This window comes from Miniopterus natalensis, chromosome 20 (assembly GCF_054644295.1).
Source record: "Miniopterus natalensis isolate mMinNat1 chromosome 20, mMinNat1.hap1, whole genome shotgun sequence".
Lineage (NCBI taxonomy): Eukaryota > Metazoa > Chordata > Mammalia > Chiroptera > Miniopteridae > Miniopterus > Miniopterus natalensis.
This window is the reverse complement of record NC_142100.1, coordinates 4,261,131-4,286,607: the sequence shown is the minus strand read 5'-3', so window position 1 is coordinate 4,286,607 and position 25,477 is coordinate 4,261,131. Positions and strand designations below refer to the sequence as shown.

The 25,477-nt window shown below is 40.9% G+C and overlaps 1 protein-coding gene across 1 annotated transcript in view; it reads left to right on the top strand.

Moving 5' to 3' along the window:
- The window catches only part of JHY (junctional cadherin complex regulator), a 79,486-nt gene that overhangs the window by 48,339 nt on the left and 5,670 nt on the right, over positions 1-25,477 (top strand). The window contains exons 4-5 of the mRNA XM_087828762.1: positions 2,329-2,991; positions 14,536-14,827. Coding sequence (XP_087684888.1) covers positions 2,329-2,991; positions 14,536-14,827 — 955 coding nt within the window. The remainder of the gene's footprint in view (positions 1-2,328; positions 2,992-14,535; positions 14,828-25,477) is intronic.

Genomic DNA, 25,477 nt, shown 5'->3' with positions numbered 1-25,477 from the left:
GAACTCAGGTCTTGCCACCTAGAGAGTGACACCTGATGCCTCAATCGTAGGGTGATAAATCCTCAGTAAACCACAGATCTCAATAGACTGCTGGGAAAGTAAGAAATCGCGTCAAGCCCATAAATGTCTTGCTGTCTGGGGACTGAAATGCCATCTCTGGGCACTTACATTTACCTGAATAGCGAATGTAGCACTTGAGGTGACTGACGTTTCATACAGCGATGAGCCCTTGGCCTCGTTGACAAAGCACCCTGGGAAGAATACAATTACAGCCTGAATTGCCAGCAGCAAAGTTATAACGTGACGAAAGCCAAGTGGTGACCTAAGGTTTCAGGTCTGGTGCCCAGGAAAAAAATTCCTAATAGGTTTTTCTTTCTTTTTTGGTGGGAATGAGAAGATAGAACTAAAACAAGAACAGTTGCAAAGCAGCAGAAAAAGAGTTTCTGGTCACTTATTTTTCTAGCAATTAAAAGACTGGACACATATTAAAAAGAATGACCTGATCAGCATCAATAAATATTTATAGGTCATAGCAAAGGGGGTGGTTTTTGCCCTTCATGAGCAGTGATGACAGCCATGAAAAGGGCCGTGTGTGTGTGATGAACAAACCTATAAGACTGTAAAATAACAATTTTCTTCTGGATCCACTACAAGGAAGGACGCTGTCGGGCTGTCTGCAGAGCCTTCCTGCCCACATTTCCCCCGTGCTGCTCAATATACTGCATGGGAGGAAGAACCTGTCTTTTTTTTTTTTTTTTAATTGACTTTGTGGAGAGAGAGAGAGAGAGAGAGATCAATTTTTTGTCCTACCTATTTGTGCATTCATTGGTTGATCCTTATATGTGCCCTGCCTGGGGATTGGACCTGTAACCTTGGTGTATTGGGACAACGCTCCAACCACGTGAGCTACCCGGCCAGGGCCACATCCTATCTTAATTGAAATACAGAAAAGGAAGTGTTTTGTGTGGTTTTTTTTTTTGAGCACCACAGGTAAAAAATTAAAGTTTAGAGTTGCTAATCAGAATTTGGCCAATCCTCCAGACGGCTCAAATTCTAAAGAGAATATACTCTAAATTTCAAATTATAAGCCATTCTTACTTAAAAATCTGATGTAAGAAGTAACATTGTGTATTACTGTTTTAAATAGTCTCAACCTTATCATTATAATGAGATTTCATTCAAAATACAATACCACTTAATATTATATAGGAATAGGATGAGCCTTAGCGATTATATCAGGAAAGTGAAATAAAAGTTGAACCCACTGCTGTACTTCGATCATTCTTCATAGCAAGCTAAAACAAACAGTTTAAGCAAAAACATGATTTATTTACTTCAAGCTTTTTTCTCAAACGATCCGGGTAACTTGCATAATTTGATGAATGTTTTATGGGTACAGACCACAGAGGTTTCATGTGCATGCGTTCAGAAAGGAGAAATGTGTGCAGTTATGTAACGTGCTGATGCACATGGTCATCTTACTGTTCACAGTAAGCATTTAATCAGTCCTTCCAAAGGCCTCTTAACTCAGCTAGCTTTTTACAAAGTAATGAGTGCTTCATTCCTTGGGAAATGTTTCCAAATGGCATAGCACCATATAGTCACATAGTGTACCTATTATATCAGGAGTACATTTTGTTGTTACGAGACTTTGAAAAGCATGAAGACTGTTGTGAAATTGAAGTATTCCCCCAGGTGTTTGATTGCCTAAGTACAGGCTGTATTAAGGAACAGAAGCAAAACAGCCCTTGTGGTTTCACAGGCGTCCTATCAGAGTGCGGACTCTTTTATAAAATCTAATTTGTTTCATCCAGTGAAGAGGTCATTTCTAGCTTCTGAACTATATGAGTAAAAAGATCTGATAGATGAATTGTACTTCATATTAAACTCGTGCTTAGTTGGCAAAGCAAATCATTGATGTTCTTTCTGGTTAGTATTTTTAAAATAGTCAAAGTAAACTTGAATATTTTGATGTACATTTTCCCTTTCTTTGCATGCAGATCTTTAGAGGTAAAGCTTTCTCCCTGCCCTAACTTGGTAACACTTCATTTTATAGCATTTTAACTCAAAGACTTGTCCTTGATATAAAGCCCATTCTCAACTCTCTACTTCTTCCTAGAAAATGTATAATCGCCAGGAGGAGGCGCTCAGCTAACTCCCCTCTCTGTGCCTGACATAGGAAAGAATCTTCTCCTAGTAGTCTTCATCTCCTTTCAATTCCACTGTCACCTTCCTACAAGTCTCAACTCCCAGTTTGAAAAATACTAATTTAAAATTTGTGAAGAGTCCCAATCTTTTAACTTTACATTAACCAAAAATATCTTTTTGGAATTACCAGGAACACTGGTCTCAATATGAAAGTGCAAAATCAAGTACTGTACTAAGACGTCAATCTTCTGAAACATCCAGTGGTCAGCAGCAACCTTCCAGGAGACCAGCCAAGCACAAGATTCGAAAACAGCAGAAACACAGCCGTGGCCTGAAGTCCTTCATGACTGAAGAGCTGGTCTTCGGTCTAGGAAATCAGAAAAACACTCCCAGACAGCAACAAAATCAAAATAGGAGTATTGATAATTCAATAAAGCATGAGGCAGTTGTGGTTATGAATGACCCTAGCAGTGATTTACAACACTCAAGTGCACTTAGGAGCCAGGATCCCAAAGGAGCCTCCAACAGGTTTGCCCCACCACAGCGCGCTTTTGACAAGGTGTTATATAGAAATGCTGGACACCACTCAGAGATGAATTTTAATAAGGAAAAAAGACGCAAAGACCAAGAAGAGACAATATTTTCATACCAGCAGCTACACACGAACACTCTTTCCAATATGGACTTGAACTACCCTAATGGACTTACTAAGAGACAAGTGCCCCTGAGTCACAAAGGCTCCCAGTCTGTTTCCAACGTAAATGTTAACAGAGTGACTGAAAATAAGAAGCAACCCAAACAAACTTATACAGAAACAAAATATAAGAATTTGGAAATATTATGGTAAGAATGCTTTTTTCTCAAGTGGTTTTCTAGAGAAAGACAAGAGAGGAAGAACGAGAAGTTGTGGGGTCGGGGGTCATGGGAAGTTGTGGGGGTCAGGGGTCATGGAAAGTTGCAGGGGGCAGGGGTCATGGGATAGTCAGATGAAGGGAAAAACTTACCTACTTACCTAACAACGTCCTTGGCTCCAATTTTTGCCTAAAATAGTCCACTTTTTATGTATTTATTTTCTTTTTCCCTGTCTCCTCTACTTTTTCCACTCTAGTTAAACCAGAGGTTGGAGGGAGGGGAGGAGCGCAGGAGGAAAGACCCGGTCAATAAAGGTCGCTGTATTTTGAGGGTTACAATAATGTTTGGAGGAAACACATGATCTCCAACACTGTAATGGCCTATGCTAAGAAAATAATCTAAAATACAGAAAAAGATGTATGCACAAAAATATTATTTAGCCCGGCCGGGCGTGGCTCAGCGGTTGAGCGTTGACCTAGGATCCAGGCGATCGGGGTTCGATTCCCGGTCAGGACACGTGCCCGGGTTTCGGGCTTGATCAATGACTCTCTCATCATTGATGTTTCTATCTCTCTCTCTCTCTCTCTCTCCTTTCCTCTCTCTGAAATCAATAAAGATATATTTAAAAAAATATATATATTATTTACAGAAATGACAACAGAGATCCAATGATAAGGAAATGTCTAGATAAGTTATGATATTTAGTATTGTGTAACCATTGTTATGGTTATGAGGAAATGCTTCTATAAACAGCAAATAGTAAGGTACAAAATCACTCCTAAGGAGTTTGTGCTCTACTAGATTAAAATGTCACAGACTCGAAGAAGAAAAATGCACCAAAATGTCAATAGTAATAGTGGCTATCTCTGGCAATAGAAATTGGGGTTATTTTCAATTTCTTCTTTATACTTTCTGAATTGTTGAAGTTTCCTACAGTGTAGCTGTATTACTTCAACAATCGGAAAAAAAGGAAAGTTATTTTTAGAAATCACTTCAGGGGACATGTCATGATACCATTCAATCAAATGTGTTTATTACACACCTGATATATACTGAATTTAGTGCTAAAATGCTATAGAAGATACAAAAGTAGCATGATGCATGGGTACCTTCAAGGAGCTTATTTTCAAAGCAGAGAGACAATCTTACACATGTGAATCGATCAGAAGACATTTAAGTGCTACAGTTGCAGGGATGGAACGTACTCAGTGAGACTCAGGGTCAGCTTCCTAGAAGAGATAGTGCCTTGTCCTTTCCCCCTGACTTTAGAGGGATTGCTTCTAACATTTTTACCATTAAAAATAATCTCTCATTTTGGTAGATAGGGAGGGGAGATATGTAGGAAATTTTCTCCTATTCCTTTTGCAAAGAACTTTTATCGTAAATGGATATTTAATTTTATCAAATCTTTCTCTGCATCAATTGAAAAATTTTCTCCTCTAATCCTTTAATGTGGTTAAACATATTAACATTTTCTAATGCCGTACTATCCTTTTTTCCTAGGATTAACCTAACTTGTCATACTCTATTTTTAATAAATTGCTTGATTTGATTTGTTAGCACTGTTTAGTATTTAACACACCTGCACGAGGTGAGATTGGCTTAAAATTTTCCTATTTGCCACTGGCCCCATCTAGATGGGTTATCAAGATTATACCAGCCTTATAAAATGAGTTGGGGAATATTCCCCTATTTTACATTCTCTCGGATATTTCTATTACTTGAAGGTTTCATAGAATTTTTTTGTAAAACTATTTAAGTCATACGTATTTTTTGTTTCACTTTGTTCTATTGTTTGTAGGCAGATTTCCACTTTAAGCTATTTACATTTATTGTGATAGTTATATTTGGATTTATTTCTACCATCTTGACTAGTCCTTTATAATCACCTTTTTCTTTGCATCATTTTTTATATCCTCTGTTGAACTGATAGAATATTTTCTGTGACTTTTCCCTTGTAGTAATTTGAAATACATATTCTCTTTCTATCATTTTGTAACTTACATACTTAACCAGTCTGGTGTAAAATTAACATTTCCATTCTCTTTCAGAACATATTCAGAATCACTGGGTCATTATTACCCAATCACTATTTCTGCCACACATATTATTTTTGTTCAGTATCTTATCGAAAACTTGATATCTCCAGAATTAGTCATTACTTTTATTATTGTTGTATAGTGTCAATGATGTTTATTCTTTATTTTTATAGAACTTATTGGGGTGACATTGGTTAATAAAATTATATAGGTTTCAGGTGTACAGTTATATATACATCATCTTTATATTATATTTTGTGTTCACCACCTCAAGTCATTTATCCCCCCTTTATGCTCCTACCTCTCCCACAGCCGTTTCCCACCTTGTAATCGGCATAGTTTTCTGTGTCTATGACTTTTGTGGGGTTTTTTTGCTTATTCCTTTCACCTTTTTCACCCAGCCCCTCAAACCATCTCCCCTCTGACAGCTGTCAGTCTGTTATCTGTATCTATGAGTGTGTTTCTGTTTTGTTTGTTAGTTTATTTTGTTCATTAGATTCCACATATAAGTGAAATCATATGGTATTTGTATTTCTCTGACTGGCTTATTTCACTTAGTACAATACTCTCCAAGTCCATCCATGCTGTTGCAAAGAGTAAGATTTTCTGCTTTTTTACAGCTGCATAGTATTCCATGGTATAAACGTACCACAGCTTTTTTTATCCACTCATCTACTGATGGGCACTTGGGCTGCTTCCAAATCTTGGCTATTGCAAATAATGATGCAAGAAACATAGGGGTGCATGTATTCTTTCAAATCAGTGTTTCCAGTTTCTTTGGATATATTCCCAGAAGTAGAATCTTTGGGTCATAAAGCAGTTCCAATTTTAATTTTTTGAAGTAACTCCACACTGCTTTCCACAGTGGCTGCACCAGTCTGCATTCCCACCAACAGCACACAAGGGTTCCCTTTTCTCCAGGTCCTCACCAACACCTGTTTGTGAATTTATTGGTGATAGCCATTCTTACAGGTGTGGAGTGATGTCTCATTGTGGTTTTAATTTGCATCTTTCTGATGATTAGTGATGTTGAGCATCTTTTCATATGTCCATTGGCCTTCTGAATGTCTTCTTTGGAGAAGTGTCTATTCAGGACCTTTGCCCATTTCTTAATTGGGTTGTTTGGGGTTTTTTGGTGTTGAGTTTTATAAGTTCTTTCTAAATTTTGGATATTGCCCAGCCGGGCGTGGCTCAGCAGTTGAGAGCCGACCTAGGATCCAGGCGATCGGGGTTCGATTCCCGGTCAGGGCACATGCCCCGGTTGTGGGCTTGATCAATGACTCTTTCATCATTGATGTTTCTATCTCTTTCTCTCCCTCTCCTTTCCTCTCTCTGAAATCAATAAAGATATATTTTAAAAAATTAAAATAAAATAAATTTTGGATATTAAGCCTTTATCAGATGTATCATTGGTGAATATTCTCCCATCCAGTGGGCTGTCTTTTCATTTTGTTGATGGTCTCCTTTGCTGTACAAAAACTGTATAGTTTGATGTAGTCCCACTTGTTTATTTTTTCTTTTGTTTCTCTTGCCTGAGGTGATATATCAGAAAAAACATTGCTACAAGAAATGCGCTAGATTTTATGGCCTATGTTTTCTTCTAGGATTTTTATGGTTTTGAGTCTAGCATTTTTGGTCTTCTATCCATTTTGAGTTTATTCTTGTGTATGGTGTAAGTTGGTGGTCTAGTTCATTATTTTTGTATGTATCAGTCCAATTTTTCCAACACCATTTATTTAATAGACTGTCTTTACCCCATTGTATATTTTTTGCCTCCATGTAAAATATTAATTGACCATAAAGGTGTGGGGTTATGTCTGGGTTCTCTATTCTGTTCCACTGATTTATGTGACTGTTTTTATGCCAATATCATACCAGGTAGCATGATTCCTCCAACTTTGTTCTTCTTTCTCAAGATTGTTGTGGCCATTCAGGGTCTTTTGTGATTGCATATAAATTGTTGGAATATTTGTTCTAGTTCTGTGAAATAGGCCATTGGTATCTTGATAGAAATTTTGTTGAATCTGTAGATAACTTTGGGTGGTACAGACATTTTAATGATGTTAATTCTTCCTATCCATGAACATGGTATAGGCCTCCACTTATTTGTATCTGCTTCAGTTTCTTTCTATGGAGTCTTATGATTTTCTGAGTAAAGGTCTTTTACATCAACATTTTTTTATGCAACTGTAAATGAAATTGTTTTCTTAGTTTCTTTTTGTGATAGTTTATTATTGGTGTATAGAAATGCCACTGATTTGCAAATATTATTTTTTTATTTGCTACTTTGCTGAATCCATTTATTAGACCTAATAGCTTTTCAGTGGAGTTTCTAAGGTTTTCTATGTACAACATCATGTCATCTGCGAATAATGACAGTTTTTTATTTCCTCCTTTCCAATTTGGATGCCTTTCAGTTCTTCTAGTCTGATTACTATAGCTAGGACTTCCAGTACTATGCTGAAGAGGAGTGGTGAAAGCGGACATCCCTGTCTTGTTCCCAATTATAAGGGAAACTCTTGTAGTTTTTACCCATTGAGTATGACGTTGGCTGTGGGTTTGTCATATGTGGCCTTTATTACATTGAACTATATTCCCTCTGTTCCCACTTTGCAGAGTTTTTATCACAAATGGATGCTGGGTTTTATCAAATGCTTTTCTGCATCTATTGATATGATCATGTGGTTGTTGTCCTTCATTATCTTTATCACACTTTTTGATTTGCGGATATTGTACCAACCTTGCTTCCCCAAAGTAAGTCCCACTTGGTCATGGTGTATGACCATGTATTGCTGGATCCAGTTTGCTAATATTTTGTTGAGCATTTTAGCATCTGTGTTCATCAGGGATATTGGCCTATACTTTCCTTTCTTTGTAGTTTCTTTATCTGATTTTAGAATTAGTATAATGTTGGCTTCATAAAATGAGCTTGAGTCTTTTCTCCTCTTGAATTTTTTAGAATAGTTTGAGAAGGATAGGTGTTAGTTCTTTGAATGTTCAGTAAAACTTACCTGTGAAACTTCCTGGTCCAGGACTTTTGTTGACTGGAAGTTTTTTTATTGCTGCTTCAATTTCACTAGCTGTAACCTGTCTGTTCAGAGTCTCTGATTCTTCCTGCTTCAATTTTGAAAGATTGTATTGCTGGGAATTTATCCATTTTGTCCAGATTGCCCAATTTATTGGAAAAGAGTTGTTCATAATATTTTCTTACAATCCTTTGTATTTCTTTGGTGTCAGTTGTTACTTCTCCTCTTTTATTTCTGATTTTACTTATCTGGGTCCTCTCTCTTTTTACTTTTTAAAATCCTTGCCCAAGGATGTATTTCTCACTGATTTAGAGAGAGGAAGGGAAAGGGGGATAGAGAGAGAGAGATTGATGTGAGAGAGAAACATCAATGAGTTGCTTCCCATACTACCCCCAATGAGGGACTGAACTCAAAACCTAGGTATGTGCCCCAGTCGGTTACTGAACCTGTGGCCCTTCGGTGCACGGGACAACACTCCAACCAACTGTGCTGCACTAACCAAGGGTCTCTTTTTTTCTTGATGGGTATGGTTAAATGTTTATCAATCTTGTTTATCTTTTCAAAGAACCAGCTCTAGGTTTCATTGATCTTTTGTATTTTTTTAGGCTTTATTTCATTTATTTCTGTTCAGATATTTATTATTTCCTTTGTTCTACTTACTTTGGGCTTTATTTGTTTTTATTTTTCAGATTCCTTTAAGTGTAAAGTTAGATTGTTTATTTGAGATTTTTCTTATCTCTTGAGATAAGACTGTAGTGCTGTGAATTTCCCTCTTAGGACTGCTTTCACTCTGTCCCATAGATTTTAGGTTGTGTTTTCGTTTTTATTTGTTTCAAGGTATCTTTTGATATCTTCCTGGATCTCATTCTTATCCCATCCATTGTTTAATAATATGTTATTTAGCCTCTATGTTTTTTAATGTTTTTCAATTTTCTTATAATTAACTTCTAGTTTCATACTATTAGGGTAAGAGAAGATGCTTGATATGATGTCAGTTTTCTTAAGTTTATTGAGACCTGTCTTGTGTACTAACGTGGTCTGTCCTAGAAAATGCTCCACGGGCACTTGGAAAGAATGTATATTCTGCTGCTCTGTGGTAAAATGCTCTGAAGATATCAATTAAATCCACCTCATCTAGTGTGTATATTAGGCCACTGTTTCCTTGCTAATTTTCTGCTGAAAGATCTATCCATTGATATCAATGTCATGTTCACATCCCTTATTATGACTGTATTACTATCAATCTCTCCCTTTATGTCCATCAAGATTTGCTTTATGTATTTAGGTGCTTCTATGTTGGGTGCATAAATGTTTACAAGGGTTATATCCTCTTATTGAATTGCTTTCTTTATCATTATATGATAACTTTCTTTGTCTCTTACTATATATATAGCCTTTGTTTTAGTCTATTTTGTATTGCTACCCCAGCTAATTTTTTTCCTTTCAATTTGCATGAAATATCTTTTTCCATCCCTTTATTCCTAGTCTGTGTGTATCTTTCATTCTGAAGTTGGTCTCTTGTAGATAGGAAATATATGGGTCTTGTTTTCTTATCCATTTAGCTTCCTTATGTCTTTTGATTGGAGCATTTAATCCATTTACATTTAAAATGAATGTTGATACGTATGTATTTATTGCCATTTTATTCTTTCAACTATGTTTGTCTGTTTCTTTTTCTTTTCCTCTGCATTGTCATTATCATTATTAATAAAGGAGGCCCTTTAACATTTCTTGTAATGTTGGTTTGGTGGTAACAAACTCCCTTAGCTTTTTTTTTGTCTAGGAAGCTCATTTTGTCTTCAATTTTAAATGATAACCTTGCTGGGTAGAGTAGTCTTGGATGTAGGTCCTTGCTTTTCATCACTTTGAATGTTTCATGCCTATCCCTTCTGGCCTGAAATGATTCTGTTGAGATCAGCTGACAGTCTTACGGGTGCTCCTTGTAAGTAACTGTCTTTCTCTTGCTGCTTTTAAGATTCTCTCTTTGTCTTTAACCTTTGCCATTTTTATTATGTCCTGGTGTTTGTCTCTTTGAGATCATCTTGTTCGAGACCCTTGGAGCTCCCTGGACTTGTGTGTCTTTTTCCTTCAACAAGTTTGGGAACTTTTCAGTCATTATTTCTACAAATAGATTCTTGATCCCTTGCTCTCTCTCTTCTCCTTCCTGTACCCATATGAGGAGGATGTTGTTGTGCTTTATGTTGTCCCAAAGGTCCCTTAATCTATCCTCATTTTTAAAAATTCTTTTTTCTTTTTGCTGCTCTGATTGGGTGTTTTCTGCTACCTTTTTTTCCAAATCATTGATTAGATCCTCTGCTTTATCCAGCCTACTGTTTATTTTTTCTAGTGTATTCTTCATTTCTGACTGGCTCTTTTTATGGTTTCTATGTCAACTTTCATGATGTTATAGTTCTAAGTTTCTTGAGAATCCTTAAAATCATTGTTTTGAACTCTACATCTGATAAATTGCTTTCCTTCATTTCTTTCAGCTCTTTTTCTGGAGATTTCATCTGTTCTTTTATTTGGGGCATGTTTCTTTGTCTCCTCATTTTGGCTGTCTCTTTTTGTTTGTTTCTATGTATTAAACAGATCTACTATGACTTCCATCTTGGTAGGATGGCCTTATGTAGTAGGTGTCCTATGGGACCCAGTGGCACAGTCTCCTCGGTCACCTATGCTGGGGACTTCATGAATATCCCTTGTGTGGGTTATGTGGGCCCTCCTGTTGTAGTTGAGTCTTGATTGTGATTGGCCCATTTGTGTGTGGGGTTGACCCTCAGCCTGGCTGACTTTAAGGATCAACCCTGACCATAGTGTATAAGCTGCTGTGCAGGTGTTGACCACAGAAAGCAGGATTCCCCTCCGCAGGGTCTTTAGCCTGCCCAGATCTCCCTGTGGATATGCCGCTTGTGTTGCTAGTTGGATTCTGCTCTGATGTTGTCTGAAGCTGGCCACTGTGTGTGTTGGCTCTGCGACCTCTTAGGAGAGACTCTGATGCAGGCCAATGTCAGACATTGCTCTCTGGGCAACCTGTTTGGAGGCACAAAGTGATCCACAATTTGTGGCTGTCTCTGCTGAGCCTGGGTGTGTGAAGAACCAAGCTGCGCCTCAAGGCCTTTTTCCACCAGCACCAAGCCTGTGGGCAGGTCAGCAAAAGGCCTAACAAACCCTGAGATCTGCTTCTGCCTCCCTCTGCCTGCCAGCTGCCTGTTGGGCTTACTGAAAGAGCCTCTGGTGTTACTCGAGTTGCATGAGGTAGGTTCTCAGTGAGTCACCAGGTAAGGACAAGAAGTCTTCACCAGATCTGTACAGGTTCAAACCTGGTGCTAGTGCTGAGCCTAAGGCCACTCAGCAATTGTCCCAGGGTATACTCAGTTCTATCTACACCTGCTGATTGCTTTCACAACTTTGTGGTGGAGCAGGGTCTCAGGGAGTCATCAGGGTTAGGCCAGCAGAGCTGATCAATCCCAAGAAGACCAAGAAGAGAGGGCTCTGCTCTAGTTGGGCATGGGAGGGAGAAATGGCCCCTCTCCTAGACCACACAACTCAGTCTGTCCCAGATTCTATAGGACATGGCTACCGGGAGTCAGGAGGATTGTGCTAGTGGATCTCCCTTGAGGGGCAAGTGCCAGTAAGGCTTTGGAGACCATGGGGGTAGTGTCCCCCACCCCAGAACCATACAATGCAGTCTGTACCAGATTCTGTTCAGACCTCATCAGGGCAGAGCCACTAGGAATGGAGGTGGGGAATGAGAGGGGTGCTGCTTCCAGGAGCCTGAAGATTGGGTCTATTGGATCTCCTGACAGGGGGGACACCAGTCAGGTTCATGGGAAAGTGGAAGGAATGACCCCTGCCCCAAAGCCACACCACTCCATCATTAACACCCCCTAAGTCTCCCCAGACCTCTACACACCCCAGCCCAGGCAGCTAACTCCTCAGCAGGGCACCAGCTCTTAAGGGTGCAGCAACAAGGAGTCCAGAGGATGGGGCTATTACATTCCCCATGGCTGATGCCATGTGGAGGAGAGTGCTCCAGCCTAGGAAGATGGTGTCTGTGGTGTGGGAGAGGGACTCTGCATAGGGATCCTAGTGATGTCCCTTCATCTTTTTCCCCAGAGCCACATACCATAGTCTTTCCTCTTGTGACTCTAGTCTGCTCCACTCCCTCCACTGGAGCCAAGGGCGAGTGACTGCAGACGAGATGTTGTTTGCTGGCCCTGTAAGAGGGTGCCTGTACCTCCAGCAGACTCTGTCTCTCCCTGGCAGACAGAAACCCCACTGCTTTTCACAGTTGGATGTTATGTGGGTGCCTCTTCCCAGCTCTGGTGCTCTGGGCTGAGGATCCCAGCATGGGGTTGAGACCCCACACTCCTCAGGGGGAAGCTTTGCAGCTGAGACATCCCTCCAGAATCCCAGCTGCCACCCGTGGGTACGGGCCATCCCTTTTCACAGCTCCACCCTTCCTACCAGTTTCCATGTGGCTTCTTCTGTAAAGCCTTGGTTATAAGACTTCTGTTCAGCTGGTCTTCAGCTGGTTACTCAGGTTGACTGCTCTATATTTAGTTGTAATTCCAGTTTGGTCCTGGGAGGAGGTGAGTGTAGCTTCCACCTACTCCACTGCCATGTTGGTTCCCCTTGTTCAATGATGTTTTAGATTTAACTAATTGCTTATTAATGCTTTTGCCTCATAGTCTTTCTTCCATTTTATTCCTTTTTCCTGAAGTAGATTCTGTAGAAGTTCTTTCAGCAAGTGTGTGTATTGGTAAACTTACCTGAAATTACCTTATCCTTTATCTTACAGTTTAACCTGGTAAAGAATTAAACTCTTTAAAACATTATTTTTCCATCTCCTAGTTTGTGTTTCTTTTCAAAATCTTTTGTCAATATAATTATTATTTATTTTGTTCATAACTTGCCTATTTTTCTCTTGTTGGTTTTAAGGCCTCTCCTTTGCCTTCAGTGTTCTGAAATTTCACTGTGATTTATCTATGTATGAAATTTTTGGTCCTGCTTATTGTTATTCTGTGATTTCTAAATCTGAGGATTCATCTCTTTTATAAATTCTGAAAAATTACCACCAGTTTTCCCTTTGAATATTTATCTTTCACATTTGCTATATTTTCCCTCTGGAAACACCAAATACATGTACATTAGATTATCTTGTTCTGGACTCTGTGTCTTTTTAACTGTTCCTTATTTTCCAGCTCTTATCTCTCTTTGCTCCTGAGGAATTTCCTCTGATGAGTTTTCCAATGCAATAACTCTCTTCAGCTGTGCTCAACATGCTCGTGAATGTAGCTGTTGAGTTGTAAATTTTAATGAGGGTAATTTTCATGTCTAGAATTTCTATTTGGTTCTGATTAAAACCTTCCTGCTCTTTTTCCCAAATATGTTTCTCAGAGTTTTGATTTTTTCTTTCCTGTCTTTAATAATTTTAAACATGCTCACTTTATGAATGTTATCTATTATCTGGAGTTCTTAGAAATCTGCTCCTGCTTTGTGTGTATGCGTGTATGTCTGCTGACTCTCATACTTGGTAGAATATTTCCCCATATGTCCTAGGATTTTGGATTGTGAATTTATGTTTATCCATCATTCCTGTAGACTGCTAGGCAGACTTGTGTGAGAGTGTATCCCTCCAGATAACTTTTTTTATTTGTTTCCACCAGTTATTACAGAGGTATCTCTATTCCAGGATCATTTTTATCTTAATTTCTTGGTGTTAAATTTACATGATTATGTGGGTATAGTAAATTTGAACCCTAAATATTTTCCCATGGAAATTCACAGGAATTTTTTTTTTCCAGTTCAGAGCCTAGATCAAGACAGCTAGGTTTGCCCTGTTGTTTCTCAAGGCTGATGAATGAGTTTTTCACTAATCCACCTTTTTGTTGAGGACATAGCTCTTCAAGGGTTACAGACTTTGTGTAGGCACCTCAGTTCTGGTTCCCTGCCCCACGTGGGCCATGATCTCACTATCCAGTGCCAGTGTTAAATCTTAAAATTCAAGCTATTAGGTCTAAAACTTCTACCAAGAAACCCATAGCTTCCGCTTATGCAAAACCTGCTTTCGGTATAGGGTTGTTGCCTTTTTTCTTTAGTTTTTGGTCTTTGAAGATTCTCTGCTTCTCTTACAAATTCAACTATATATTGAAAAGGATTTTTGTTTAATTTAATCCAACATTTTTAGGTGTTTTGGAGTGGAAAGTTCTTTGATTTTTCAAAATGGTTGTTTTTTTCTATTTAAAATATGTTAAGTGATAGTTATAAATAAAAGCTAGACTATCCTAAAGAAAACAAGTATAAATATTTTAAGATAAGAAGTTAATGTATTTATGAAAAGGTTAAGCTAATGTTCATTAAAGTGACTTACAGAATAATAAATACATCAAAATAATAGTTCATAAAGACTTTTATTCTGTGTATGTACCCAGGTTTTATTAACAGATTTGCACTTTCTTTCCATTAAGGAAATTCCACTCTTCCTCCGACGGCCCACCTGCTAGAGCGTCCCCGGGCTCCCGGCTCACGCAGCTCATGGAGCAGCATCAGCAAGCCTTAAAGCAGCTGGCTGAGGTGCAGCCCAGTGCGGGGGCCTCAGCCAGCAGCATCTTCCCACCCATACTGTCAACAGGAGAAAGCGAATCCCAACTCAGTTCAGAGGAAAGCCAGAGAAACCAGATGAAAATTAGTCGTGCCAACTCTGAAGGCTATCTGTTTCAACTGGAAAGGGGAAAAAAGCGTAGAAAAAGCAGCATTAAGGTAATACAAGCCTTTTACCAAATAACCATTCCATTTTGGTAATGCAGATGAACCTTGATTTTCATGCCCATCATTGCAGCCCTGGAGTAGGGATGGCCACCACCAAGCTGCCACCACAACTGGAGGAAATTCTTTACTGGAGCCCGGGCTCCTGCCTGGAGTTCCCCTCCTCTTCTCCCTGGAGCTGTTGCCCATTTCCACCTCTTTTTTGCTCCATCTCAGGGAAGAGTCTACATCTGCGGAGAGGCAATAGTCCCTTTTTGGCACAAGCTTAAACATCATACCCTCAGAAAAGCTCCCCACACACCACCTCACCCCTGTCTGGACTGTGTCTCAGGTCACTCTCATAGCCAAGAAGAAGAGGCAGGGGGCTGAGTGAGTGGACACAGCGTGTCCCCTCCATACACAGTCTCCCTGCCTCCTGCAAACTCAGCCAGGCCCCAACCTCACCTCAGCTCCTGCAGTAAAACCCTCAGTGGAGCCCCTGACTGAGCACTCTTCTGAATGTTTGCTGATCTTCACTGAGTTCTTTGTTCACAGTGAGATTCACCATCACTAGCACCTTTGTGCACTTAAATCTTTCCGATTGGGTCTATATTGTAAAATAAGGGGAACTAGGGGAGGGAGCTGCAAAGTGAAATGTTTCCAGGAAGAAATGAGGGGGCATTGAAGGAGCCGGTGTATGGCCTTTGTATTTGTTCACTGTTAGAGCAGTTAGAGTCCCCTCGGGAAAGATCACTTGCTTCTAGTGTTGCACAGTCAGGAAAAGGCACTGTGTCCAACAAGCAGCCAGCGAAGACCTGGGTGGAAGCAGCAGGCCTGCGGTGAGTTGGGTCTGTGGGAACAGACGCTGCAATGGAGACTTGCATGCATGAGGGTTATTGCGGAGGGAGGCGGGCAGGGCTGGGCCAAGAGGAAGGGTACACTGCAGAGCAGGTATGACAGATGCCTCAGCCAAGCCTGTGAGGATCTGAAGTTGGAGTGGCTCTCAAAGGCTGAGGATCCAGGCTTTGTTACCCCACATGAACCAGCCATTGGCTATCAAATGCCCCTGGGGAAGGGTTGTAACTTTGGGCACCGGGAGGGACTGGGCTGTGAGCGATAGCCAACAGCACGCCCGGCGCCTGGGGGAGTGAGGGCCTCGTGCAGGGGGGCATCCACTACAAGCAGTTTTAGGAAGCCATCCTCACTCCAATTTGGCATATATTTGTTGAATTCCGGCTAGGAGCTGTGGCAGGTGCTGGATGTAAAGAGAATGAGCATGACCGTCCCCAGCAAGCTCAGTTACATGGAACTGGGGAAGACATGCATGTAAATGGCTTCAGTATAATGTTGTCATTTAAAGGGGTGGGGGAGAGATGCCCGGGGAACACAGAGGAGCACAAAAGAAGACACATCCCTGCTGGGGGTCAGGCAGCTTCAGAAGATACTTGTGAGCAGGGTCTTAGAAGATGATGCGAGTTAACAGAAGAAGAAAGGCTGGAAGAGCATTCTGGGCAGAGGGGCCAGCCTGAGGAACCTGAGACAGCGGGCCGCAGGCTGGGAACTGACCCGGGTGCTGAGAGTGTGGGGAAGTAGGTCAGGCTTGGATGGAGCTTGCTAATCATTTGAAAGAGGAGGGCTTTGTTCTGTGGGGTGGGGCCAGGAGGGACCGACACACAACTGAGGAGTGTCAGCCATGATTAGATTTGCAGGCTGGAGCAACGCGTTCCAGAAACTTTGGGGATTATCAAGTCAGTGGACTCTCACGGGGGGCCTTCAGAGGAAAAGAAAAGTGTGGCTTTGAAGAGAAGGGAAAACTGGACTAGAATAGACAGTGGGTCGTATTAAAAAGGAAAGAAAGACTGCCTTGGGCGAGATACAGCCTCCGGGCTGTCGGTTATGAACACCCAGCCTGCTCCCGCAACTCACCCTGCAGCCGGTCACCGGCCCACTGCAGCCGGCAGCCCTTGCCTCAGCTCCCTCACATGCCGGTGGGGGCTTCCCGGCTCCTCACCCTGACTCCACTCCCTCCTACCCTCTGTTCTGCGGGGTCCACCCCTGCCCAGCCTGTGGGAGCCTCTACCAGTTTCACTGTAAGTAAGAAATGTGTTTCTGGGATCACAAGTAATTTTTTCCCCCACAGAAGCATCATTACATGGTAGGTTCTGAGGTACCATTAGTAGCATTTTCAAGTACTTCATAAATAAAATAGGCTTGTAGATGAGACTAGGAAGCCAGACACCATGCATATTATTATCTCTATAGGGAAATGTATCCAGAGCTTTGGGGCCAACACATTCTCAAGGTGGGGATGGTCTGTTCACTCCTGAGCTTCTGTGCGGCCAGGGCCTTAGGGTACAGCCCAGGACACTGCCTCCAGAGAGCCTTCCAGCGGGGCTCTGGCCACCTAGAGGCTGCTGTTGGAAATAAGGGCTTTCCCTGCAGATGAAGGTAGCACCTTAATTCCTCAAGTTGCTAATCAGCTGACAGGAAGAAAAAGAGATTATCCTGGGCTATCCTAGGCTGCCCAGATTACTCAGGTGGCCCAATGTAACTGGAAGGGTCCATGAAGGTGGAAGAGGGAGGCAGGAGCCAGGGTCAGAGCACAGGCAGGCCTGGGGACGGTGTGGGTTCAGTTTCAGACACCCCGATAGACCAAATATCACAATAAATCGAGTCACAGCACTTTTTTTTTTCTCCCAGTGCATATAAAAGTCATGTTTACATTCTACAGTAGTCTATTAAGTGCACAATAGCATTATGTCTGAAAACACAATGTACACACCTTAATTAAAAATACTTTAGCCTGGCCTGGCTTGGCTCAGTGGTTGAGCGTCGACCTAGGATCCCGGAGATCGGGGTTCGATTCCTGGTCAGGGCACATGCCCGGGTTGGGGGCTAGGCAGCCGATCAGTGACTCTCTCATCATTGATGTTTCTCTCTCTCTCCCCCTCCTTTCCTCTCTCTGAAATCAATAAAGATATGTTTTAAAAAAAATACTTTATTGCTAAAAAATGCTGACCATCAAAAAAAGAAAATGCAGCTTTAAAATCAATACTTGCAGGGTTCAGGGGACATGTGGACTCCGCGATTCCCAGGTTCGCATCTCTGCTCTGTCACCTAATGTCTCCATGACTTGGCCAAGTTATTAATTCACCTGAGCCTCCTATGCATAATCAGGACTGTTCTTTCTTTTTGTGGATTTGGTATAATTAAATTAAATAATGTATTAAAACCTTAGCTAGCAAAGAGCAGGTATCAACTAAATGTTAGTTGCCTTTCCTTAACAGTCTAAATCCATGTTTTACTGAGAAGAGGCAGAGGAAGGTACTTGCGACAGCGTCGCCGCCAGCCATCTAAGAGCTCGAGGGCAGGCGACAGGCAGAAGGAGGACTTTGGTTACTGCTTCCCAAGCCCTCTTTCCAACTTGGAAAACCCCTCCCTTCCGCCTTCTTTCAGAAATGTTACCATCCATGCACCCGTCTCCTCCAGCCCTCTTCTGACAAATGCACAGAAGCCCCCTTTGTCCGCTGAGCTTTCCAGAAGTTAAACTGATTTGGAACTGAGCTATTTGTATAGGACAGCAGGTAGCCGAGGCACCAGACAGGAGGACTCGTTATCCAGGTCGCGCGCATTTGCTAGCCAGCAAATCTTGTGGTTTCCAAGGGAGTCAACTTGAATCCCATTAAAAGTCTGAGGATGTGTCAAGATAATAGGCGTCATTCCTCTCCTCGCTGTCCTGTGGCGACTGACTTATGAATACTAAGCATTGTCCACGCCATTAAATCCAGATGTCAGGTAGTAAGAGGTTAACACAATGCAGGAGATGACAGTCCAAAAATACCTATCGTAACGCACCACAAAATAACTGCTCAGGAGACCTCTGACAGCGGACCGCGGGGCTGAGCTGCGGTAATCAACCCGCCTGCTCGTTGTCACAGACAATCTGGGCCTTGCGCTTGGCTGCTTCTAAGGAGGTTTATTTGGATTAAGTTTAGCAACCGCAGAGCGAATTTCCTTCCTTTGCTGTGCCCCAGTATTGGAGGCATTATTTGTCCTGTTTTTTAGTAACTGTCTCACATTTGCACATCTGAGGAACGTGTAGAGAAGAGCCCTGCTGTGTCCCCACAGCAGGGACAACACGTCAGAGCTGACCAGCCGCTAGAGCCAGGTCCTCGGGTCCAGTCTGTGCGTCCGATGCAGGGACGAGCAGCGGGCCGACCGGGCGTGCGGGGGCCAGGCCTGTCCGCCCGCCCTCTGTGTGGGGAGACCGAACAGAACTACCATTGTTGGTCTTTTTGCGGGGGGACATCATGCTATTGTGACCTTTCCATCTCGTAACAGCCAAGGAGAAGTAAATCAAAGTAAATTCCAGGGATTATTTTATTATAAAAGCCTTTTGAAGAGATGGAAAGTAGATTAGTGGCTGCCTAGGGCTGGATTTGTAGGGGAGGAGGGCAGTGACTGCTAATGGGTGTGGCCTTTCATTTTAGGGTAATGAAAATGTTCTAAAATTGATCGTGGTGATGTTTGCACAGCTCCATGAGTATACTAAGTAACTGTTGAATTGTACGACTTCAAATGGGTGAATTTTGTGGTATGTGAAATATCTCAGTGAAGCTGTTAAAAAGACTTTTGATGGAAAGAGATCAAACAAACTTGCAGTGCTGGGAACCAATCAAGATTACTTGAACCCAAGTTAAGTAAATCCAGGATTTTTCATTGCCAGTCACCCAGAACAAACTCTGTTAGGAGGCACCGCTCTCCCTCGACAGGCGTCTCTGCTAGAGGCAGCTTGTCCTGTAGAGGGGCCGATGTCATTTGGAGACGGTCCTTTGGGGCCACACTTTCCTTCCTGTCAGTGTGTAAGGCTGGACCCTCGGCTCTGTTTATCTACACCAGCCGAAATGGGTTTATCAAGGGGATAGTGAGAACTGGGCCTGGGGAGCAGCGAGCAGGGTTCAGGCTTCATGATGTGTCTTGTGAGTCCCTGCAATGGTTAAAGCTGAGCTGCTTCAGACTAAGGATGTGATTATGGACCCTGAGCATTTCTTTCTCATCAGTTTTGGACAAATTCAGTATATGACTTGGATACAAGTGGGATTCTCTCCTTTTTATTGGTTTACTTTGACAAATAGCAACTTTGTGATTACAAAACAATGGTACAGAAGACACATGTCAGAAAAAGAACAAATTTGCAATTGCAAAGAATATGTGAGTTCATTCACCTATTAAAAATTAGCAAAGGTTTTAAAATGTGATAATACCCAGCATAATCTGGGTTTAGACAAAAGAGCGTTCTTTTTTTTTTTTTTTAACCTTTAAAATATATATATATATATATTTTACTTTTCAATTATAGTTTATTTTTAGTATTATTTTGTATTGGTTTCAGGTGTACATCATAATTATTAGGCAATCATATACTTTACGAAGTGTTCCCCCTGATATCCCCAGTACCCTCCTGGCACCACACACAGTTATTCTCATATTATTGACCATATTCCCTGTGCTGTACTTGACATCCCCACGACTATTCTGTAACTACCAATCTGTACTTCTCAATCCCTTCACCTTTTCACCCAAATCCCCACCCAGCTCCCCTCTAGCAACCATCAGTCTGGTCTCTATGTCTATGAGTCTGTTTCAATTTTGTTTGTTCATTTATTTTGTTCAAAAAGAGCATTCTTATACATTTTTAATGGAAATGCTCATTAATGACCTTAAATCTGGAGGAATAGCTACATAATCCAACTATAATTAGACAATAGGATGTTATGCATAAAAACCACATTTAGACTAGTGATTTTGAGCATCTTTTTATATGTCTATGTCTTCTTTGGAGAAAAGTCTTTGCATATCCTCTGCCCATTTTTCAATCACATTGTTTCTTTTTTTGTTATTGAGTTGTATACGTCATATATATATATATGTGTGTGTGTGTGTTTATTTTATTTTTTAAATTTATCATTATTGTTGAAAATATTACAGATATCCCTCTTTTTTAACCCCATTGATCCCCTCCACCCCACATCCATCCCCCACTCCCACCCCCAGCCTTCACCACACTATTGTGTGTGTCCAAGGGTTATGCATATATGCATGTAAGTTCTTTGATTAATCTCTCCCCACCCACTCCCCCAACCCTGCCTTCCCTCTGAGATCCCTCAGTCTGTTCCAGAACATGGGACAGACTATTTTGTTCCTCAGTCTATTATTTGTTTAGATTCCACATATAAGTGAGATCATATAAAACTGAATCAGGAAGAATCAGAAAACCTGAACAGGCCAATAACAACTGATGACACTGAAGCAATAATTAAAAAAAAAACAACTCCCAGCAAACAAGAGCCCTGGTCCAGACAGCTTCACAGGGAAGCTTTCTAATTCTTTAAGTTTTAGGGTTAGTTTACTAAAAATTTTTCTTGCTTTTTGAGGTAGGCCTGCAGTGCTAGGAACTTCTTCCTTAGGACTGCTTTCCCTGTGTCCCATAGGTTTTGGGTTGTTGTGTGTTCATTTTCATTTGTTTCCAGGAAGGTTTTTATTTCTTTCTTGATCTTATTGGTAACCCATTCATTGTTTAATAACATGTTATTTAGCCTCCAAGTGTTTGAATGTTTTTGAGTGTTTTACTGTAGTTGATTTCTAATTTCATGCCATTGTGATCTGAGATGCTTGATATGATTTCAATCTTCTTGAACTTGTAGAGACTGGTTTTATGTCCTAACACGTGGTCTGTCTTTGAGAATGACCCATGTGCACTTGAAAGGAATGTATATTCTGCAGCTTTGGGGTGAAATATTCTGTAAATGTCATTTAAATCCATCTGATCTAATGTGCCATTTAGAGTCACTGTTTGTGTTGACTTTTTGTCTGGAAGATCTATCCAGTGAAAGTGGGGTGTTAAAATCCATGACTTTGACTGTATTGCTGTTGATCTCTCCCTTAGAGTCCTTAAGGTTATTATAGATAGGTCCTTATTTATTGTCATTTTAATTCTTTCTGCCTATGTTTCTCTCTCTATTTCTTATTATTATTACGGGAGTCCCTTAAACATTTCCGGCAATGCTGGTTTGGTGGTGATAAACTCCTTTAGCCTTTTTTTTTTTTTTCTGGGAAGCTCTTTATTTCACCATCTATTTTGAATGATAGCCTTGCTGGATAGAGTAGTCTTGGTTTCAGATCCTTGTTTTACATTACCTTGAATATTTCATGCCATTCCCTTCTGGCCTATAGAGTTTCTGATGAGAGGTCAGCTGACAGCCTTATGGGAGCTCCTTTGTAGGTAACAGATTGCTTTTCTCTTGCTGCCTTTAAGATTCTTTGTCTTGAATTCTTGGCATTTTAATTATGATATGTCTGGGTGTGGGCCTCCTTGGATTCTTCTTGCTTGGGATGCTCTATGCCTCCTGAATTTGCATGCCTTTTCCTTGACCAGGTTAGGGAAGTTTTCTGCCATTATTTCTTCAAACAGATTCTCTAACCCTTGTTCTCTTCTGGCACTCCTATGATGTGAATATTGTTACATTTCATGTTCTCCCACAGCTCCCTTAGACTATCCTCCTGTTTTTTAATTGTTTTCTCTTTTTGGATCTCTGATTGAGTGATTTTTTTCTACCCTGTCTTCTAATTCACTGATCCTATCCTCAGCTTCCTCTAATCTGCTGTTTATTCCTTCCAATGTAGTCTTTATTTCTGCTATGTCATTCTTAGTTTCCTTCATAGTTTCCATATCTTTTTTTCATGCTGTTGAGCATCCTTACGATCAGTATTCTGAACTCTATATCTGATAGATTGCTTATCTCCATTTCATTTAACTCTTTTTTCTGGAAACTTCTCTTATTCTTTCATTTAGGGCTTGTTTTTCTGTCTCCCCATTTTGGCTGCCTATTTGGATTTGTTTCTATGTATTAAGTAGCCCTCTAGGACCCTCAGTCTTTTTGGAAGGTCTCTGGTGCAGGCCAATGTCAGACGCTGTTTGTGACTGGCCTTGAGTACCCTGTTTGGAGCTATCAACAACCCATGGGTTGAGGTCTCCTCTGCTGGGGCTGGGTGCATTTGGACAGTACCAAGATGCATTCAAAGTTTGCTTTTCCAAGGCCTGGGTCCAGGAACAGATGAGGCAAAGACTCAAAGCACTCTGAGGTCTGCCTCTGCTGGCAGGCTGATTAATCTGATTCTCTTAATGAGCCTCAGGCTGTAGAAACTCCACAGGTTTGGATGGCTGATTGTTATTAGCCTCTTAATGAGCCGCAAGCTGTAGAAACTACACAGGGTAGGGTGAGAGGTTTCCCAGCAGGGTGGGGCAATTGCTCCCCCTTTATGCAAAAACTGCTTAGAAGGTAAATGTCTGCCTCTGAAAGATGTCCTCTGCAGAATGGGGGAATGACTCAGCACGGGAATCCAGAGGGGTGCCCTCTCAGCTCTAGCTCAGGAGCCACAACCTTAGATACTCCTCACACAGCTCCAGTCCACTCTGCTCTTCCTCTGATGGAGCTCAAGGTGAGTGGTTGCACAAGACACTTTGTGCACCCTTTAAGAGGATGCCTGCATTTCCAGACACCTCTCCCTGGCAGACAGAAACCGAGCTGCTTTTCACAGCTGGATGTTATGTGGGCACCTCTCTCAGTTCTGGTGCTCTTGGCTAGGAAGCCCAGCCTGGGGTTTAGGCCCCAGAGTCCTCAGTGGGAACCCCCCACAGCTGAGATATCCCTCATCACCTTCAGCTGCTGCCTGTGGGAGCCCAGCCAGCCCTCTTGTACCTCTGCACTTCCTACCAGTCTCTGTGTGGTCTCCACTTTTCCTCCTTGGTTATGAGGGTGCTCTCCAGCTCATCCTCAGTTGCAGTTGATTATTCAGGATATTTTTCTCTATTTTAGTTGTAATTCCAGTTTGTTCCTGGGAGAGTGTCATTGTAGCTTCCACTCAGTCTGTCGCCATCTTTTTCTCATATATTTTGGATATCAACCTCTTCTGGGGTATATTGTTTGTGAATATATTCTCCCATTCAGTAGGTTGCCTTTTTGTCTAATTGAATGTTTCCTTCACTGTGCAGAAGCTTTTTAGTTTGATGTAGTCTTATTTATTTTTGCTTTTGTTTCCCTTGCCCAAGGGGACATAGTCAAAGAGATATTACTCAGACTGATGTCAAATAGCTTATTTCCTATGTTTTCTTCTAGGAGTTTTATGGTTTCAGGGCTTACATTTAAGTCTTTAACCCATTTTGAGATTATTTTTTTATTTGGTATAATAGAGTAGTCCAGTTTCTTTTCTTTTTTTTTTGCATGTATCTGCCTAGTTTTTCCAACATCACTTGTTAAAAATACTGTCATTGCTCCCATGTATATTTTTACCTCCTTTGTCATACATTAGTTGACATTATAAGTGAGGGTTTATTTCTGGCTCTCTATACTGTTCCACTGATGCACATGTCTATTTTTGTGCCAGTACCTTACTGTTTTGATGATTATAGCTTCATAGTATAGTTTGAGATCGGAGAGCCTGATAGCTCCAACTTTGTTCTTTTTTTTTTTTTTAAACATATCTTTATTGATTTCAGAGAGAGGAAAGGAGGGAGAGAGAGAGATAGAAACATCAATGATGAGAGAGTCATTGATCGGCTGCCTAGCCCGCAACCTGGGCATGTGCCCTGACCGGGAATCGAACCCCGATCTCCTGGATCCTAGGTCAACCGCTGAGTCATGCTCGGCTGTGTGCCAACTTTGTTCTTTTTTCTCAAGATTGCTTTGGCTTTTTGGAGTCTTTTGTGGTTCCCTATATCCACAGTATATGCTTCTATTCATTTGGTTCTTCAGTTTTTTTTCTCAGTGTCTTATAGTTTTCAGAGTGTAGGTCTTTCACCTCCTGGGTTATGTTTATTCCTAGGTATTTTATTATTTTTGATGTACTTGTAAATGGTATTGTTTTTCCATTTCTTCTTCTGATTGTTCATTATTAGTGTATATGAATATGACGGATTTCTGTATATTACTTTTGTATCCTGACACTTGATTGAATTCTTTTGTTAATTCTCTTAATTTTTTGGTGGATTCTTTAGGGTGTTCTATATATAGTATCATGTTATCTGCAAATAGTGACATATGAAAAGATGCTCAACATCACTAATCATCAGGGAAATGCAAATCAAAACCACAATGAGATATCACCTCACACCAGCCAGAATGGCTACCATCAAAAAGTCAACAAACAAGTTGACTTTGGCAGGGATGTGGAGAAAAGGGAACTTTGTGCACTGTTGGTGGGAATACAGATTGGTGCAGCCACTGTCCAAAGAAAATGAAAACACTATTTCAGAAAGATATATACACCCTATGTTTGTTGCTGAATTGTTTACAATAGTCAAGATATGAAAGCAACCTGGGCATCCATTGATAGAATAATGGATTAAGAAGGTGTGAGGTGCAGATAGATATAGATGAGATATAGATATATTACATAATTGAATATTACACAGCAATAAAAAAGAATGAAATCTTGCTATTTGCAATAACATGGATGGATCTCAAGGGTATTATGCCAAGTGAAATAAGTCAGACAGAGAAAGACAAATACAGTATGGTTTCACTTATATGTGGAACTTAAAAAAAAAAAAAAAAAACAGACTCATAGAAACAGAGACCAAAAGGATGGTTAGCAGAAGGAAGGGGA